Here is a 20,459-nt window from a genome sequence, read left to right as displayed (position 1 = left end):
CTGGGTGAGATGGGTGGGAAACGACTAAGGACAGAGGGATGGACAGAAGAATGGCGTCCAAGTTTCCTGGGACAGGTGGATGATGGCTCAGTGTCCAGCCCAGGTCCCACGCTGCACACGGCAGGGCTTGTCTGAGGCTCAGAGGTCCCAGATCTCACGCTGGCCATTGGGCTCCCGCCTGAGTGAATGTGGGTGTCACTGGGGAAGGCAAGGGAGGAGGCATTGCTGAGAACGGGCAGGGCCCCGCCCCGCCTGGCTCTGCTCTTTCTGTGAAGGCGCCAGTGTTGCAGCCTGCGTGGTGGTGGTGTTCAGAGGTGTGGACTCAAGCATAGGCTAATCCACTCGACAAATGCTTAGCCCTGGCTGGTGTTTCTCAGTGGGTAGAGCGGCAGTCTGGGACTGAAGGATCCCAGGTTCAATTCCGGTCAAGGGTACACACCTCCAACACCAAGAAGGTTCCAGAAATACATGCTGGCTGAGTGAGGAGCATGCCAGGCGGTGTTGAGTGATGAGGGCGAAGGGGAAACAGTTACCTGGTGAAGCAGGAGGTGGGGCAGGTGAGAGGCCGGGATCCAGGCTGGCCCAGGGTCAGCCCAAAGGCTCTCCACACCCGGGGTGGGGGGGGCTGCTAGGAGGAGGCCAAGCCCAGTTCCCGCCTGTCCCCACCCCCCACCCCCCACCCCGGCTTCAGGACCTGAGCAGGTGCTGTGGATCAGAAGGAAAGGCCGAGGGGCTGCAGTCCTCAGCCTCACGCCGGGCACGGCCCCCTCTGTCGCCCACCCGGCGCCCGTGTGTGCTGGAGGCTGGCAGCTTGGGGTCTCCCGCATGAATTCCCTCTTCCATTTGCTCACAGTGCTCGTCGAGGCTGGCCCAGCCTGCACACCTGCTCCACGGACGCACTCAGCATGGTCCGGCCGGCTGGCTCAGCACTGAGCATCTACCTGTGAGCCAGAAGGTCAAGGTTTGATGCCTGATCAGGGCACATGCCCGGGTTGTGGGCTCGATTCCCAGTGTGGGGTGTGCACGAGGCAGCAGATCAGTGATTCTCTCTCATCACTGATGTTTTTCTCTCTTGCTCCCTTTCCCTTCTTCTCTGAAGTCAATAAAAAAAAAATTTTTTTAAAAGAAAGAATTGGAATAATAGCACTTGGTTTGGAGGGGCCTACCATAAAGTCAGGCTGAGTGAGAAAAATAAGATGCAGAAAAGTGTGTCTAAAATGCCCTCACCGGTTTGGCTCAGTGGATAGAGCATCAGTCTGCGGACTGAAAGGTCCCAGGTTTGATTTCGGTCAAGGGCATGTACCTTGGTTGCAGGCTCATCCCCAGTGGGAGGTGTGCAGGAGGCAGCTGATCAATGTTTCTCTCTCATCGATATTTCTGTCTATCCCTCTCCCTTCCTCTCTGTAAAAAAATCAATAAAATATATTTTAAAATAAAAAAAATGTTTACTTATATAAAAAAAAGATAGAAGGCTGCTCACCACCAGCAGTTAGAGCGTGCCCCCACATGTGTCCAATTACAGGCGTGTGACTGCCCTCTCCTGTGTCTAATTACAGGCGTGTGACTGCGTGAAGAAAGCGGTTTTCCAGAGAGGCAGGTTTAGGCGATGAAACCAGCCAAGAACACCGAGGCAGCAATGACCACCTGACCCAACGCGGAGCGCGGAGCGGAGCCCCTGCCCGCGTGCCTCCTCTGAGCCCCTTTTCTTTTCTTTTTTATAGATTTTATTGATTTTTCACAGAGAGGAAAAGAGAGGGATAGAGAGTTAGAAACATCGATGAGAGAGAATCACCGATCAGCTGCCTCTTGCACACCCCCCACTGGGGATTAGCCCACAACCAAGGTACATGCCCTTGACCGAATCGAACCGGGGACCCCTTAGTCTATCCACTGAGCCAAACCGGTTTTGGCAAAGCACTTTTGATGTTTGTCTTGAAATTATCGTGTTTTCTTTGGTAATAAAACCTCCATTATTAACCCGTTAATAGTCAATGAAGGCTGACAATTAACCCGTAACCAGGTAAATGTTCCTGAGAAGATGGTCCTTGCAGCAGGAGGAGTCCACCATGGTGGCTTTGCTGACCCCCGTGATCCCAAGAGCCCACCTGAGGAAGTCAGGGGGGCTACGGGGGGGGGCAGGGGGGGCAGAAGGTGGGGGGGCAAAAGAGGGGGAGACCTGGTGGAGGCAACTGCTGGCAACACCAAGGCTTTGCCGACGGGAGAGCCATGGGGCCGCGCTCCAGGAGGAGGTGGGAGCAGAGGAAAAGCTCAGTTTCTGGCCTGGGCCTCCTGTTTTCTTCCTGAAAACCAGGGAGGCCATTGCTGATGGGGGCAGGGCACCGGAGCTCAGAGAGGCCAAGGGCCGAGGGCCTGGAGACGGAGGGGTCCCGAGACCTGACCTCAGGGAGGAAGGAACCAAAGGCCCAGCAGGAGTGGGCCAGGCCAGAGGTCGTCCAGAGCCGGAGGGCAGGAACTGGAACCTTCGCCTGAATGGCAGCTGGGCAGCCCTCGCTGCACTTTGTCCCCAGCAGCCCCGGCGGCGGGGGGGCACAGACTCCTCGGAGGTCAGGTCTCTCCACACCCCTTTCCTCTGTTCCTTGAGCAGAGCTGGTTCCCTCTCCACCCACCACCCGGCTGGAGCACTGGAGGCCCCGCCCGGCCCCAGGGTTGGGCTGGACAGGCAGATGCTTGTAGGGAACGCGATGTTCTGCCAGGGCAGGGGTGTCCCTGGATGGCCCCCGCCCCCGCACTCCACACCCACAGCCCTGGCCGGCCGCCCAGGGGCGGGGCTGGCTGCACACCATTCCTCAGGATTTTTCCCCCCAGAACAAAGGGCAGGGAAGTCACCAAGAACAGACCCTTCAGGCCAGGCGGAGGCGGCTGAAGCACACCCTGTCCCTGGCACCAGCAAGCAGTGGGCAGGCACTCGGGAACCCCATTGTGCTGGAAAGTCAGCCTGGTCATAGCCACACTCTCTTCTTTAATGTTTTTATTGATTTCAGAGAGGAAGTGGGGCGGGGGAGAGAGAAACATCAATGATGAGAATCACTGACCAGCTGCCTCTTGCACGCCCCACACCCTAGGGATGGAGGCTGCACCCCGGGCATGAGCCCCGACCGGAATCGCATGGTGACCTCCTGCTTCATAGGTCGATGCTCACCCAAGCTGTGCCAGCCGGACAACGCACACTCTTTTTTAAATTATTTTTAGCCGAAACCGGTTTGGCTCAGTGGATAGAGCATTGGCCTGCGGACTGAAAGGTCCCAGATTCGATTCCAGTCAAGGACATGTACCTTGGTTGCGGGCACATATGTGCAAGAGGCAGCTGGTCGATGTTTCTCTCTCATCGACATTTCTAGCTCTCTATCCCTCTCTCTTCCTCTCTGCAAAATATCAATAAAATATATTTTTTTAAAATTATTTTTAATATTTTTTTACACACACTCTTAGTATAAGGTGACCAGACGTCCCGATTTTTAACAATTGTGGGCACATCCCCGGTGGGGGGCTGCAGGAGGCAGCTAGTCGGTGCTTCTGACTCTCTCCCCTCCTCTGTTAAAAATCAATAAAAGATATTAAAAAACAAAAACAGAACAAAAAACCTTGGCATATCAGGACGACTCTCCAACCACTGACCTACCCCTGGGCTGTCCTGGCATTTATTTATTATCTGACTGTGGGCACAGCGGGCCGTCAGTCACTGTGCTCTGGTGACCGGAAGTGACCGTGGGCACAGCGGGCCGTCAGTCACTGCGCTCTGGTGACCGGGAAGTGACTGGGCTCAGCGGGCCGTCAGTCACTGCGCTCTGGTGACTGGAAGTGACTGGGCACAGCGGGCCGTCAGTCACTGTGCTCTGGTGACCGGGAAGTGACTGGGCTCAGCGGGCCGTCAGTCACTGCGCTCTGGTGACTGGAAGTGACTGGGCACAGCGGGCCGTCAGTCACTGCGCTCTGGTGACCGGGAAGTGACTGGGCACAGCGGGCCGTCAGTCACTGCGCTCTGGTGACCGGAAGTGACCGTGGGCACAGCGGGCCGTCAGTCACTGCGCTCTGGTGACCGGAAGTGACCGTGGGCACAGCGGGCCGTCAGTCACTGCGCTCTGGTGACCGGAAGTGACCGTGGGCACAGCGGGCCGTCAGTCACTGCGCTCTGGTGACCGGAAGTGACCGTGGACACAGCGGGCCGTCAGTCACTGCGCTCTGGTGACCGGAAGTGACTGGGCACAGCGGGCCGTCAGTCACTGCGCTCTGGTGACCGGAAGTGACCGTGGGCACAGCGGGCTGTCAGTGACCTGGAAGTGACCGTGGGCACAGCGGGCCGTCAGTCACTGCGCTCTGGTGACCGGAAGTGACCGTGGGCACAGCGGGCCGTCAGTCACTGCGCTCTGGCAGCCACACTGCAAGGAGGAAATAAATAGCGTCAGGCAGAGGCGGCTCTGGTGGGCTCCGTCAGGGCTGTGCTGGGTCCCGGGCACACCATCCCCAGCAACTCAGAGCTGGGGTTCACTTTACGTTTCAACTTGACGAGGCCCTGGGGTGTCCAGGTATTGGGTCAAACATTATCTGGGAGTTTTCCATAAGAGTGACTCGATGATATAAACATTTAAATCAATAGAGTAAAGCAGATCGTGTGTGTGTGTGTGTGTGTGTGTGTGTGTGTGTGTTGTGGGGGGGAGTCATCCGAGGAGCTGAGGCCTGAATAGAACAGAGTCTTTCCCCCAAGTAAGAGGGAATTTTCCTGTCTGCCTGTGTGGAATCTGGACACCTGCTCTTCCTGGCCTTGACCTGGGACAGCACCCTGTGGCCTGGCCCACGCGCCGTCTGCGCGCACGTAGCCGCCTGAGGCCGGGAGGCACAGAGGCGAGGAGGGGCCAGGACGCGGAACCAGCCTGGTCCCCGAGGCCAGGCCCCGCAGATGAGTGACCGGGTGGCCTGGGGCCCGGAGCGCAAGGACAAACACAGGACACGGTGGCACTGGGAAGTCAGACAGACCTGTCGGCCTTTATTAGCCACAAGCCAAGCCGCGCCCCGAGTTTCCGCTTTAAAAACCCAGCCTGTTCGTGGCAAACAATGCTTTAATTGTGTTCAATACCATAGAGCAAGAGTCAATCACTTCCAATCACTGATTCTTCTGAGATTAAAACACAAGTGCAAAACGGTTTAAAATAAAATTCTTCCCAATGATTTAAAAATAATCCCAATCGAAAGACATTTCAAACACCATGTACAGACTCAGAACCTGAAGACATTTTGACCGTTGAGGTAGCACAAGGATGCCAAATCAGGTTTCTTTCGTTACATGGAGCTTTCAAGGAAACGACGAGGAATCGACCTTTTGCTCAAGGTGGGCTAAACGGTTTTCTGCAAACCCCCCAGGAGGTGAGGACAGTCCCCTTTAAAAAGAACCCTTTTACGTGTAAAGATAGCCCTACAGCGTGTGCGGGGACCCCGCGGGAAGGCGCGGGGACCCCGCGGGAAGGCGCTTCCATACCAGACGCGAGGACCGGGGAGGGAGGCCAGCAGCGGGACGGGAGGGGTGGGGTGCCAGTGGGAAAGACTGGCTCAAGCGCACGGCAAGAACAAACCTCCGACTGGAAACAAAGGACAGAGGACATTCACGGGCCTTTTCCTTTTTCTGTGCAAAATGCTCGTGTTTCTGAGGCCGTTTGCACGCCGGAAGGAGGAGCGGTGCTGCGCCCTCACGGAGCACTCTGCCGGCTCAGAGGGGACACAGCCTCCCGGCGGAGGGCCACTGCTCCGCCCAACGCGCTCACTGAACTGCCCAGCCCCACCCCGGACCTGAGAGCCACAGCAATGGCCCTGCGCAGTGACCTGGCACAGAGCGGCGGTCGGAGCACACGCACCTTCTCTCAGAGCGCGGTGACGCCGCCCGGAGGAGGGAGGGCGCTGAACCTCGACACTCTCTCCACCTCCAAACCAACGGCAAGGAGCCGCTTCCCAACACGCGCTCTGCCCGTGAGACATGGCCGCCAGTGCAGGCCTTGCGGGCAGGGGAGGGCCCGGGGCCGGGAGCGGAACCCGTTTGCCACCTCCGGCTCCCCGAGCTGCACCAGGCTCCTGGCACCTTGGTCACGGCTCTGTGCCCTCTCACCCGCTGGTCCCTGTAACGGCTCCCTCCTCCAAGCCAGCCCCTAGGGGCCCGCACGCAGGGAGGGGGACTGTGGTCCACGTGGCATCGGTGATGAGCAGGAGGACCTGACCTGGTAGATTCGCTGTGGCACACCAGCATGGGGAGCCGGGTCCCAGAGGCTCTGAGGGGGAGACTGAACTGGGACGGGCGACGGGGCAGGCGAGAAGGCCCGCCTGGCGGCCTGTAGGAGAGACTGGCACGGAGCGCCCGGTGCCCTGACTGAGGCTGGCAGGGTGGGTGGGACGGGAGGGGGCACCTGCAGTGTTTTAGCGGAGTCCTCACGGAGTCGCTCCTGAAGCCACGTGCCTGTGCCTTTGCAAGACACGGGCGCGGCGTGGCGAGATCCGCTCTCCCACTCCTCTGCCACAGGAGCAGCCCAGAGGAGCCACCTGGGGCGGCCATGAGGAAGGCCGGGGTCCCGGCGCTAGCTGCCTGCTTTGGGGCACTAGTCACCTGGCGGGACCCGGGGCGGCAGTGCAGGCTCCGGGGCAGCTGGCAAAGCACCTGCTTCCCGCACGGAGCACAGGCCCTCCCCGCCGCACTGCCGGTGGCAGGAACAGCATGGCTTGTGTGGACAGAAGGCCCCCCGGGGGCTCCGTCCGCGGGCACAGGAGTCCGAGAGCCCCAGCATGTGGTCTCCTAGGGATTGACTGAGTTTTACAAGCTTTTAAGAAATCATACTGGAAAGGGCCTCTTGACTGAATATAAACTTGGCTACAATGCAGATTTCGCACTGCTCTTGGGATCGCTTCTAACGCCTGTGTTTAAGCCGTTCTGAGGAAAAAATTAGGACAATTCATCAGATTTCTACCCGATTGTGATTAAAGGTTTAAAAAGTTTTGAAATACAAGCTATTACTTCCCTTTGGGGTAACAACCGGAACCCCGAATGCCCTAACAGCTCAGTGAGAAAGGTTCCGCAGTAATTCTATAAAACTGAAAACAATGCCGAGTTGTGAAAGCTAACCGAGAGCTGAGTTAGGATAAACGCCTGAGTCAGCTGACAAACTGACACATCTGAACATCTGAACGTATCCAAGGGGAATTCCTAGATAGAGAAACACTGTTGTGATTTCAAAAAATGGCTGCTGCTTCTTTGAAGAGCGGAAAACAGGTGTCCCACAGAGAGGCGAGGTGGTGCCTGGACAGCGGGCGGGCTCTCTGCAGGAGGCCTCGGCTGGCACAGGACGGCAGAAGCCTCCAGGGCAGGGAGGGGTCAGGGAAAGGGATGGACCTCCAGGCCCGCTCCTTACAAACGAACAGAATTTATTCATGCAAACCGCACAGATCAAACAAAACAAAATCTACGAAAAGAACCCCCGCCAGAAAACCTTCCCTCTCTGCTCCCTGAAGGATGCACCAAACCCAAAGGTTCTGCTCTAACATGGCCCCAGGCCCGGGCAGCGAGCTCGGTGCTGAGCCGCGGGCCGGGCGGCAGGGCCACGCCCAAGCATCGCTGGGAGCTCGGAGGCCGCTGTCAGTGCCTGCGATCCGATCGGCAGACAGACCAGCCCCCTCCGCCACGCCGCCAGCACCCGCTGACACCAGGGCTGCCCTGTGGGCAGTGTGCAGCCTCGAGGCCACCGGAGAGAAGCTGCAGGTTTCCCGCAGAGGAAGGCTGGGCGAGGGCGGACCGTCCCCACAGGCTGCTCGGCCCCCAGCCCCCAGGCGGCTCCCGGGCTGCGGCAGCAACAGCAGGAGCGGAAAGGGAGGGGCTCACACTTTGGACTGTGTCAGGCACTTAACTGTTGGAGAGACATGCCATTTCGAACCAAAGCTGTGAAACTGGGCTGGGATACTCGTTACAAGTCTAATAAGAGGCTTTCGGAAGCAAGTGGAGGTGTGGCTGAACCGGCCATCCGCAGTGCCGGCTGTCCAGTGTCCTGATGCCGTGGCCAGACGGCGGCCGTGGCGGCGGCGGCAGCTCCGTGGGGTCTGCCTTCGTGCCCGAGGCTGAGTCAGGTCGGGGCCCCGAGAAGACGGGGTGCGCACTACGGCCCGGGGTCGCCCAGATCCATGCTGGAGCCGAACATCTTCACCAGCTGCTGCTCGTAGTGGCTGATGTTCCTCCTCATGATGTCCATGCAGGGCCCCAGCAACCGCTCGAACGCCTTCACGTCCATCACTGCGGTGAGAGAGGAGGAGGGGGGCAGTGAACTCCAACCGACGATTCAAGCCATTTTCTTCCGCAAACCCCTTCTCCCCCCACCCCCCACCCCCCACACTCACTCACACACACTCATGCACACACTCTCACACACACACTCACACACACACTCACACACACACACTCATGCACACACACGCATACACACTCATACACACACTCATACACACACACTCTCACACACACACTCATACACACACTCATACACACTCTCACACACACACTCACACACACACACCCTCATACACACACACTCTCACACTCACACACACACACTCTCACACACACACTCTCTCACACACACACACTCTCTCACACACACACACACTCTCTATAGCAGGGGTCTTCAAACTACGGCCCGCGGGCCACATGCAGCCCGCAGAGGAGTCTGATCCTGCCCGCCAGGTTTTTTGGGCAGTGAGCGCAGCCGAGGTGTTACAGTAGGAATTAGTAGTTCATATAGTCCGGCCCTCCAGCTCTCTGAGGGACCGTGATCTGGCCCCCACTTTAAAAAGTTTGAGGACCCCTGCATAGGGTGTGGACGGGGGGAGACCAGGCACTTGGGAGGAGGAGGAGGCCGGCAGAGCCCAGCAGCAGCGCTGTCTGGTTCGCAGGCGGTGCCGGTGCCCGGAGACGCTGGGAGAACCCCCCTCAGCCCGGTGGGCACTAAGCCGCCCGCCCGGATCAGGAGCCGGAGGACAGCCCTGACCCCGAGCAGCAGGCTGCACCGGCCTCTCACCCAAGCACTTGACGTCCCCCACGGCGTACGCAGAGGCAGCGCGGGGCTTGTTGGTCACCAGGGCCAGCTCCCCGAAGTACTGGCCCTTGTGGCAGCGGGCGATCTCCACCTCCTGGCTCCCGTTGTCCTTGCTGGCTTGGGTCTGGAGGCAGAGAACACGCCGCTGACGCCGCCACAGCGGCACCGGCCGCACGACATCACCGAGCCCCCGCCCCGGCCTCCCTGCCCGGCCGGTCCCTCAGGCCGGTGACACCACCGAGCCCCCGCCCCGGCCTCCCTGCCCGGCCGGTCCCTCAGGCCGGTGACACCACCGAGCCCCGGCCGCGGCCTCCCTGCCCGGCCTGTCCCTCAGGCCGGTGACACCACCGAGCCCCCGCCCCGGCCTCCCTGCCCGGCCGGTCCCTCAGGCCGGTGACACCACCGAGCCCCGGCCGCGGCCTCCCTGCCCGGCCTGCGGCTGCCTCGGGGCCGGCTCCACAGGAGCGGCTTCCCGGGACCGCGTCCTGTGCCTTCCAGGAACCAGCGGGCACCGGAGGTAAGTGCAGGCCATTCCGTTTGAAGGTTTACATATATTATTATTATATACTTGACACTAATGTGTTATAAATAATTATAATATATAATTAATATGTTATGCACAACATATTATGTTACAATTATAATACATAATTATGTATAACACATTATAGTTACAGTATATTATGTAATAATATATGCTACTATTATATGTTAATCTGAAGTAACATATAATAACATACATTTTGCACACACATGTGAATCCTCCTGGTTTGCTAGATGTGGCTTCTGTGGCACAGGGGAAGGGGAGGGTGCTCTTACCATCCTCTCTAAGGAACGCCCACGCTTTTCTCAGAGTCCCACCTTGGCCACGCTTCTGAGTGAGACCGACCTTCCGGCGCCTGTGCAGTGCCCGTTTCCTTTCTGGTATTGTCTACTTCTTAAGTTACTGGTCACCACCCACATTTTTTTAAAGAATAACTAAATATTTTTAAAAATTATGTCTGACCTTGAAATTCGGTGGATTAACTCTATATTAAGAAACCAAGTAGGTTGTAATCCATGCTTATCAGATTACTGAAAATAATGAATAATGTACTATATTGTATTTAATATCTAAGAGTTTCCGTTTTTAAAAAAAAATCCCTCGCCCTAGCCGCCTTGGCTCAGTGGATAGAGTATCAGCCTGCAGACTGAAGGGTCCCAGGTCCGATTCTGGCCAAGGGCACCTGCCTGTGTTGTGGGCTTGGTCCCCAGTAGGGGGTGTGCAGGAGGCAGCTGATCAATGATTCTCATCATTGATGTTTCTCTCTCTCTCCTTCTCCCTTCTTCTCTGAAATCAATAAAGAAATATATTTTAAAAATCCACAAAAAACAACAAAAAAACACAAATCCCTCTGCTGAACTAAGCAATTAGTTGTTCAAGTAAATAATTATTTAGAATTTTTAGTAAGAATTAGTCTCAAATCTCTAAGAGCCTCTTTTTAAAAAAAATATATATATTTTATTGATTTTTTACAGAGAGGAAAGGAGAGGGATAGAGAGCTAGAAACGTCGATGAAAGAGAATCATTGATCAGCTGCCTCCTGCACACCCCCCACCGGGGATGTGCCTGCAACCAAGGTACATGCCCTTGACTGGAATCGAACCTGGGACCCTTCAGTCCGTAGACCGACGCTCCACCACTGAGCCAAACCGGTTTCAGCTCCATTCTTAACTTTTAATAAAGGTGTTCCAGAAGGTTTCATTCTAGGTTGCTAGTATTAGATATAGCTCACTGTTTTAACAAACTCCATATTCTCCAAAAACATGGACAAGGGCGAGGTGGGGGGGTCACCCCCCTCCAGTCGTCGGCCTCTAGGTCTCCCTGCCCAGCGGACGGCTGGCCGCGATAACATCGTCCTAGAGACCGCCCGCCCCCGCCCCCGCGCCCCACCAAAGGAAGCTATTTCATACCCAACACCCAACGTACTTCCTAACTGCAGAATCCCACCCGTTTGCTATGAGGGTGCTCATCTTCCTATTGGTTCGTAGGGCAATGCCTCTCACATCGTTGATTACATAGCAGAGGCAAAGGCAACTGGGACAAGAGGAAGTACACTGAGTCCCTGTCAGCGGACAGGCCTGCACCTGAGTCTGCGGGGCACCGAGGAGGTGCAGTGCACCTCGCCCCCCAGCCCCGCACTGTTTAAGCACAGCCGCCTGCTGTGCACGCCGGCGGCGGGGTCTCCCCGGGGAGAACTTCATCGTCGCCCTCACTCACCTTGCTCCTAATCAAGATGCTCACTTCGCCAGACTCTATAATGTAAAAGCAATCGGCCTTTTCGCCCTGAAATGGGAAAGGAGGTCAGGCGCACAGCATCGCAGGGGCACAGAAGTAGGTCATGTGTTGCCGCCTGGGCTCTGGTTTGATTTCTTGGCCAGCGCTACAATCAGCCCATGGCCAACAAGCCCAGGACAGAGTGAGAGGATCCTGACGGCGGATGCCAGTCCGATAGAACCGCACACACTTCCTGATGGGGGACAGACACCGTTCCCTCCGTGATGATGCCCAGGCCGCCCTGCCCAGGCGCCCGCGTGCTCACTGCTCCTGCTGGCTCACCACTGAAACCCGTGCCAAGGGATGGGCAGCTAAGGCTGCTCCAGGCAACAGCACGGGGGCTCCTGCCCCCAGGGCCGTGGAGCAGGGTAACTCTGACCAAGGCAGCCCTGACTGCGTGGCCGTGGCCGGGGGAGGCCTGGCTGCGGGGAGGAAGGTGCTCTGATGTGGCCCAATGTCACCCGAGCCTCAGGCCCTCCTTTGGCTTGTTTTGACGCTAACCCACTTCACCGAACAAGTCATTCAGGTCGTTCAACAAGTAATTACGGGCTCACGGCGAGCCAGGCCCTGAGCTCGTCCAGGAATGTGAGACACACCAGCAGGCACCGCGAATGTCCCTGCCCTTGTGAGACGTGCAGCTGTACACGAGCTGTACACAATCAGCAGAGGAATCACGAATGTGCTGCTGTGGAGGAAGGGGTAAGAGCCACAGGAGGAAGGCGAGTGGGACTGCAGGCTGCGGAAGGAGGTGGCCACGGGCCAACAGAGCCTCCCGGAGGTGCGGCTGAGCACAGGCGGGGAGGCGGGGAGGCAAGCGAGCAGGTATGGGCCAAGGTAAAGGGCACCACTTTTCGACCTCCCCCAGGCCTGGCAGCCAGGAATGGAGCTGACATCCCAGAGAACAAGACCAGAAGCCAAGGAAAGGCGGATGGAGGCAACAGATGGGCCTGCCAGCGAGACAGCCATCACTGGCTCCGAGGAGCTGCAGGAAGTGAGCCCGCCCTGCACCTGCTCCCGAAGGGAGGGGACCACGCTGCCGGCCCTGCCACGCTCCACCTCACCTGAGTGATGATGCGCTCCCCGTCCTTAAAGCTCTTCTCTCCAATCACATCCACGATCTTCATTCGCTCCGACACCTGCAACAAGACCACACGTTACCAGGAGCTAACAGCCACAAAAGTACCTGCACAGCACAGAAGTGAGGAGTCTGATTTGAAACCTCAACAACAGAATAGTTTTAACAGCTTCTCAACCCCATGACAGCCTTCCTCACGGGGCCTTTACCTCTAGTGACTTAAGGAGGGGCACAGATTCCAGAAATGCTTCGAACATCTTCCGTTTCTGTGCGTTGTTTTTCACTATGATTCTTCTAAAAGTCCCCCGGTCCTACAGGGAAGAATACGGAAACGCTGGTCAGTGTGGGGGAGCGCCTGCTCGGAGTGAGCACACAGCCAGCACCGGACTGCGGGGGCGGACTGCGGCGGCGCCACGTCAGGCTCTTCACTGCGGGAAGCAGCCGGAGCCCGGCGGCAGCAGGCACAGCCCTCAGCCCCTGACTGCGGAGGCTGCACTACAGGCCACTACATTCATTCTGAAGTCCAAGGTTAGAAATGTGTCGTAAGTGTTACTTTTACACTTTGGAATATTTCTCCATTATCTTTAGAATTCAGCTTCTACACGTTTTCTGGGCCAACCTAGGCCAGAGTGCTGCGGAAAGAGCAATCCGGACAGAAAAGAGGAAGGCACTGTCCAAAACAACATTTTCAAAAATCTATGTGACGAAATGTTACAGAGACCGCGACAACAGCAACAGCACACACTCCAGCCGGAGAAAAGCCAGCTGTGTCTTCTAACGGGACTGTATCCACGCCCCACCCGTTCCCCTGCTTTCACTTCCCGAACATCGTCTGTGCGAGGCCGATCCTGGGACACACACCAGCTCCTGGGACACACCACCAGCTTCCGGGCCTTCCAAGGGGGGGGAGGGGACACTCCCCTGTGAAGTGGCCGCTCCCTCAGGCCACACGCTCAGAGCCAAGCAAATAACCCCGAGGCTCAGAGAGAACAGAACCCCTGCCCTCCCTGGGCCTGCCTCCCTGAGGAGCTCCCTGAGGAAGGCCCTAAGTCCTCCGGGAAGTGCTGGGCCTCCAGCCAGTCTGCCTTCCCCTCCCCTTCCCATCCAGATCTCCCTATTCGTTCGTCTGTGGTGTGACCTGTAGGCTTTAGTTTGAGAGAGAAGAAAACTGAGGAATAGGGTTATTCCACATTGGCTGGACCAGCAGTTGGCGTCAGTGCATTTACTTTGTTTACATAATTATTTAAATCTTCACCTAAGGATATGTTTTTACGGGTTTTAGAAGGGGGAGCGAGAGGAGGAGAGAGCGAGAGAGAAGTCCGTTGCCTCTCGTACTCATCCGGATCAGGGATCAAACTGAAAACCTGGGCATGTGCTCTGACCGGGAATTGAACCTGCAACTTTTCGGTGTATGGGATGATGCTCCAACCAACCAATCAACTGAGCTACACCAGCCAGGGCAACGTCAGGGCATTTTGTAACAGAGTTTATTTTCCCCAGATCACTATTGACCTATCCTGAGTTTTCCACCGCTGAGTCCCAAAGTGTGTGATCAATTCTGAAGCCATTCTAGCATTCATCTCTCAGGAGCATTCTTATTTTCTTCAATGACAGTAAAGTGCTCTATTATGTCTTTAAAATGTGATTTCAAAAAAAAAAAATTTCATTTGAGGGAATACACTTAATTCTGCTTGTAAGGTAAGTAGAAACAAATTACTATAGAAGCCAATGTTTTAAAAGTGAAATATGAAGTATGTACAAGAGAATATTTTGTTAAGAAAGAAGAGAGGCCCAGCTGGCATGGGTCAATGGTTGAGTATCGGCCTATGAACCAGGTGATCATTGTTCAATTCCCGGTCAGGGCACATGCCCAGGTTTCAGGCTCCATCCCCAGTGGGGCATGCGGGAGGCAGCTGACTAATGATTCTCTCTTATCAATGATGTTTCTATCTCCCCCTCCCTCTCCCTTCCTCTCTGATATCGATAAAATGTATTTTTTTTTAAGGCCAAAACCGGTTTGGCTGAATAAATAGAACGTCGGCCTGCGGACTCAAGGGTCCCAGGTTCGATTCCGGTCAAGGGCATGTGCCTTGGTTGCGGGCACATCCCCAGTGGGGGGGTGTGCAAGAGGCAGCTGATCGATGATTCTCTCTCATCGATGTTTCTAACTCTCTATCCCCCCCTCTTCCTCTCTGTAAAAAATCAATAAAATATATTAAAAAAATAAAATAAAAAGGAAGAGAGTTATATATATTTTAAAGGAAGGTAGGTCATGTCTAATACAGGATACGGATCACAGCTGTGCTATGCCTAAGACATTCTAGGAAAGTTCTCTTTCCCAAAATATGGCCATCAGCCATCGAAATCTACTGGATATTGGCATGTACCAATGCACAGGCAGATGGCTGAACAGAGAAGAGTTAGTGCAGGGAGCGACAGGTGCAAAATGCTGCTGGCAGAGCTTCCAGTGACTTTTTAAAAAAATATATTTTATTGATTTTTTACTGAGAGTAAAGGAGAGGGAAAGAAAGCTAGAAACATCAATGAGAGAGAAACATCCATCAGCTGCCTCCTGCACACCCCCAACTGGGGATGTGCCTGAAACCAAGGTACATACATGCCCTTGCCCGGAATCGAACCTGGGACCCTTCAGTCCGCAGGCCGATGCTCTATCCACTGAGCCACATGAATTAGGGCTCCAGTGACTTCTTTGTCCAGGCTGTCTCCAGCACAGAAAGCTGTCACTGCTCTCTTTCTACTTGTCCAAAAAAAAAAATCACCAACAAAAAACGTACTAAGAGCTGACACGATTGCTTCTCCGCCTTTGGGCTGAGGTCAGGCGCAGAGCTGACGTGACTGCAAGCTCGTAAGCCCAGCCACCGCCCCGGGGTTTGGAATAAATGGCTTCCTGACACACCGCTTGGGAGAAAGGAGGGCACGTTGGTACAAGACCTGGCGCAATGCCTCAGACAACTGGCTGTCCCACGCAGTGCTCGGAGCAGAGGGATTCCCACTGGGCCGCGCAGGGGACCCTTCTCTACTCACCAGGCCCCACAGGGCGCCTTCCGAAGTGGCCACGATTGTGGCGGCCCGCGGGGTGTTGTACATCAGAGCGAGCTCCCCAAAACTTCCACGGTTGTCGTACTGACCGACAGAGCGGGTAAGGTCATTGTTTGTTACCAAAATATCATACGTTCCCCTGAAAGCATAAGAAACAGCTTCACTTGTCAATGCTAACCGTGAATGAAAGCACGCAGGCAGCACATGAACAGAAGATAGAGACAGAAAACACTGTTACAGGGATTCCCTGTAACAGGTCTTTGTTTTGACCTGTATCCTCTGACCTTGCTAACCTCCATCGTTAGCTCTCGTAGCTTGTTGGTGGCACTTGGGTTTTCTAGGGTCGTGTCGTCTGCAAACTGGGTTCACTCCCTTCCCAATCTCCATGCCGCCACCTGCCCTTCCCCCGCCCTCCGTCCCCACTGCACTGGCTGGACCTCCGTGCAATCTGGAACAGAGCGGTGAGAGCAGACTTCCCTGCTTTGTTCTGTTGTTTAAAGGTAAAAAATTCAGTTTTTCACCTTTAAGCATGAAGTTAGTTGTAGGTTTTTAAAAATGCCTTTATCAGGTTGGAGAGAAGTCCCTTCTGTTCCTAGTTAGTGGAGATTTAAAAATATATATATCTTTAAGAATATTGCTTTATTGATTTCAGAGAAGGGAAAGGAAGAGCGAAACAGAAACATCAGTGATGAGAGAATCATAGATCAGCTGCCTCCTGCATGCCCCCCACTGGGGATCGAGACCAAACCCAGGCCTGTGCCCTGACCTCCACGCTCAACCACTGAGGCACACCGGCTGGGCTGTGGAGAGTTCAAATACAATTTCTCTGTGGATTGATAATAATTGCTAAATAAAATATTCAGAAATGACAAGCATTTGGAGAAATATACCAAACATATTCTCTCAATATACCAGCGAGGCAAATGTACGTAAATGTTTCAAATTTTCTGCAAGATAATTAACATCAGATAGCAAACTGCTTCAAGAGACCCACTGGCATAGCAATTCCATTTCGAGAGAGGATTCTAAAGAATATAATCAAAGACACTGGAAAATATTTAATTATAGGATGCTCACCAGGTCATATTTATAACAGCAAACATTACAATTTAATCTGCTAACCATCGGGGGTAGGTCAGACACATGTCTATGTTCACGTTGTACAGTTAATATAAATGATGACATAGAACACTACTGCATCCCATGGCAACTACTTAGGATGGATGTTAAATCCAGGCCACACGCAACAGCAAAGCACACCAAGGTGAGTGTGAGGCCGGACTGCCAGTTCTCAAGCCCCGCCCTCCGGTGCGCCTCCCTCCTCTCCCCGCTGGAGGCGCTGAGAAGAAAGCCGTGTGCGCCCTCCTCTGGCGAATGCAAGCACCGCAAGTGCCAGCCAGAGTGCCCTCACCCAGCCCCACCTTCTAGCCCCATGGCAGTCCAAGCCAGTCATCTCTCCGCTCATCTGGGTGGGCTTCTTGGGGGCTTGCCTTGCTCCCCCTAAAGAGCCTTATTATGTGAGTAAGAACCACCCCCCTTAAAAAAAACAACCTCCATTCTTTTTTTTTAAAGTGTTTTTCTTTATTGCTTTTTATTTTATTTCTTTTATTTATTTATTTTTCTTTCTTTTTTTCCTGATTACTTTTTAGAGAGAGATGGAAAAGAGAGGGATAGAGGGAGAAACATCGATGAGAGAAATATCAACTGGCTGCCCCTGCATGCCCCTACTGGAGATGGAGCCCACAACTTGAGTATGAAAGATCCGGATGATAACACAGCATCACAGCTATTCTTCTGGAAATCAATTCCCCTGAACACTGGCAAATAAAATGTTTAAAAAGCACATCCTGCCACCCTAGCCGGTTTGGCTCAGGAGGTAGAGCATCGGCCTGCAGACCGGAGGCCCCAGGTAGATTCCAGTCAAGGGCGCGTACCTTGGTTGCAGGCTCCTCCCTGGCTTGGGCCCTAGTTGGGGCTCATACAGGAGGCAGCCAATCGATGTGTTTCTTTCACACTGATGTCTCTCTCCGTCTTTCCCTCTCTTCCACTCTCTAAAAATCAACGGAAAATTATCCTCCGGTGAGAGTTAAAAAATAGTAATAATGAATAGAATAATAAATAAAATAAGCAGCACATCTTGCCTTACTGTAAAGGAGACTTTCTACTGTAACAGTGGCCACCCACGCTGAGATCACTGACTCGGGGCAGGAGAGAGGGAGGGGCAGGCTGTGGGCGGAGGAGGGGCAGGCTGTGGGCGGAGGGGGCAGGCTGTGGGCGAGGGGCAGGCTGTGGGCGGAGGAGGGGCAGGCTGTAGGCGGAGGGGGAAGGCTGTGGGCAGAGGGGCAGGCTGTGGGCGGAGGGGCAGGCTGTGGGCGGAGGGGGCAGCAGGAGGGAGGGAGGAGCAGGCTGTGGGCGGAGGGGCAGGCTGTGGGCGGGGGGGGCAGGCTGTGGGTGGAGGGGGCAGGCTGTGGGCGGAGGGGGCAGGCTGTGGGTGGAGGGGGCAGGCTGTGGGCGGAGGGGGCAGGCTGTGGGCGGAGGGGGCAGGCTGTGGGCGGGGGGGCAGGCTGTGGGTGGAGGGGGCAGCAGGAGGGAGGGAGGAGCAGGCTGTGGGCGGGGGGCAGGCTGTGGGCGGGGGGGCAGGCTGTGGGCGGGGGGGCAGGCTGTGGGTGGAGGGGGCAGGCTGTGGGTGGAGGGGGCAGGCTGTGGGCGAGGGGCAGGCTGTGGGCGGAGGGGCAGGCTGTGGGCGGGGGGGCAGGCTGTGGGCGGGGGGGCAGGCTGTGGGCGGAGGGGCAGGCTGTGGGCGGGGGGGCAGGCTGTGGGCGGAGGGGCAGGCTGTGGGCGGAGGGGCAGGCTGTGGGCGGAGGGGGCAGGCTGTGGGCGGGGGGGCAGGCTGTGGGCGGAGGGGCAGGCTGTGGGCGGAGGGGCAGGCTGTGGGCGGAGGGGGCAGGCTGTGGGCGGGGGGGCAGGCTGTGGGCGGAGGGGCAGGCTGTGGGCGGGGGGGCAGGCTGTGGGCGGGGGGGCAGGCTGTGGGCGGGGGGGGGCAGCAGGAGGGAGGGAGGGGCAGGCTGTGGGCGGGGGGCAGGCTGTGGGCGGGGGGGCAGGCTGTGGGCGGGGGGGCAGGCTGTGGGCGGGGGGGGCAGGCTGTGGGCGGGGGAGCAGGCTGTGGGTGGAGGGGGCAGGCTGTGGGCGGGGGGGCAGGCTGTGGGCGGGGGGGCAGGCTGTGGGCGGGGGGGCAGGCTGTGGGCGGAGGGCAGGCTGTGGGCGGGGGGGCAGGCTGTGGGCGGAGGGCAGGCTGTGGGCGGGGGGGCAGGCTGTGGGCGGGGGAGCAGGCTGTGGGTGGAGGGGGCAGGCTGTGGGCGGGGGGGCAGGCTGTGGGCGGGGGGGCAGGCTGTGGGCGGGGGAGCAGGCTGTGGGTGGAGGGGGCAGGCTGTGGGCGGGGGGGCAGGCTGTGGGCGGGGGGGCAGGCTGTGGGCGGGGGGGCAGGCTGTGGGCGGAGGGCAGGCTGTGGGCGGGGGGGCAGGCTGTGGGCGGGGGGGGCAGGCTGTGGGCGGGGGAGCAGGCTGTGGGTGGAGGGGGCAGGCTGTGGGCGGGGGGGCAGGCTGTGGGCGGGGGGGCAGGCTGTGGGCGGGGGGGCAGGCTGTGGGCGGAGGGCAGGCTGTGGGCGGGGGGGCAGGCTGTGGGCGGGGGGGCAGGCTGTGGGCGGGGGGGCAGGCTGTGGGCGGGGGGGCAGGCTGTGGGCGGAGGGCAGGCTGTGGGCGGGGGGGCAGGCTGTGGGCGGGGGGGCAGGCTGTGCGCGGGGGGGCAGGCTGTGGGCGGAGGAGGGGGCAGGCTGTGGGCGGAGGGGCAGGCTGTGGGCGGGGGGGCAGGCTGTGGGCGGAGGAGGGGCAGGCTGTGGGCGGAGGGCAGGCTGTGGGCGGGGGGGCAGGCTGTGGGCGGGGGGGCAGGCTGTGGGCGGGGGGGGGCAGGCTGTGGGCGGGGGGGGCAGGCTGTGGGCGGGGGGGCAGGCTGTGGGCGGGGGGGGCTGTGGGAGCTGGTTCATCTGCCTATGTCCTCCCCCGCTGCACACGCACAGGATGAGCACTCAATCACGCAGGTGCAGCCGCCCAGTGCAAAGCCCATGGCCTACCGTTCTATGACATAAAAGTTGTCTCCGTCATCTCCTTGGTCAATAACATGCTCACCCACTTTGACTACCTTCTCAAACATGGCATCGAGGATTTCCGAGAGCTGTTCCTGCAGGTGCGCACAAGGAGAAAAGACAGCGTTGACATTTCCTGGGGGGAAGCGGGGGGAGAGCTATGCTATGCTTGCTCAGCGTGTGATCACATAGCCAAGTCCCCTCTTCCAGCAGGACCCCGAGGGCGCGCTGAAACACGTGCTTTCCTGGGCCACGCAGCCTGCACTCCATGGGCATGTGCCCCGCGGACTGCTACGCTTTCCTGGTGCTGCTTGGAAAGTGTTAATTGAAGGCCCCGCTGCACCCAGAGCCGTCCCTGCCTGAGGGCTCACTGTGCTGTGTAAAATCACAGGAGGTCACCTCCTTCTCGGTGTGGACTTAACAGGACCATCAGGTCCACGGGCTGGGAGGGCGTCAGAGGTTACTGCAGGAGCTGCGCCGACGGCCACGCACATCCCCTCCACTCTCTGAGCCTCAGTGTTTGCATTTGTATAAAGTGGCTCACTGGTTTCTAGCTTATCTTTTTTTTATGCTTAGAGGGGAAAAAACCTAAGGGAAGTACTATATAACAGGAACTTAATGAATGAGATCTGTTACCAGACAGCTAATATTGCCTCAATCATTTCTTTACAACACTTACAACCACTTACTTACCAATATTCCTGCCATAACCAGAAGGAAACTGCACCAATAAGCATAATGGAACCAAACAATGCTGTTAAACAAACATGGGTCGGCGTCTGGGGCTGTGACTAG

At 56.9% G+C, this 20,459-nt stretch overlaps 1 protein-coding gene across 1 annotated transcript in view; it reads right to left on the bottom strand.

Annotated features, from left to right (window-relative positions):
- Positions 1–5,057: 5,057 nt before the first annotated feature.
- The window catches only part of PRKAR2A (protein kinase cAMP-dependent type II regulatory subunit alpha), a 39,397-nt gene continuing 23,995 nt past the window's right edge, over positions 5,058–20,459 (bottom strand). Inside the window, exons 5-11 of the mRNA XM_084901671.1 lie at positions 19,653–19,759; positions 15,512–15,665; positions 12,676–12,777; positions 12,453–12,527; positions 11,335–11,400; positions 9,057–9,198; positions 5,058–8,275 (exon numbers count right to left, since the gene is read on the bottom strand). Coding sequence (XP_084757797.1) covers positions 8,142–8,275; positions 9,057–9,198; positions 11,335–11,400; positions 12,453–12,527; positions 12,676–12,777; positions 15,512–15,665; positions 19,653–19,759 — 780 coding nt within the window. The 3' untranslated portion in view covers positions 5,058–8,141. The remainder of the gene's footprint in view (positions 8,276–9,056; positions 9,199–11,334; positions 11,401–12,452; positions 12,528–12,675; positions 12,778–15,511; positions 15,666–19,652; positions 19,760–20,459) is intronic.

Source organism: Pipistrellus hanaki, assembly GCF_964339955.1.
Source record: "Pipistrellus hanaki genome assembly, chromosome: 13".
NCBI lineage: Eukaryota > Metazoa > Chordata > Mammalia > Chiroptera > Vespertilionidae > Pipistrellus > Pipistrellus hanaki.
Note: the sequence above shows the minus strand (reverse complement) of the source record. Positions and strands in the feature narration are given on the sequence as shown.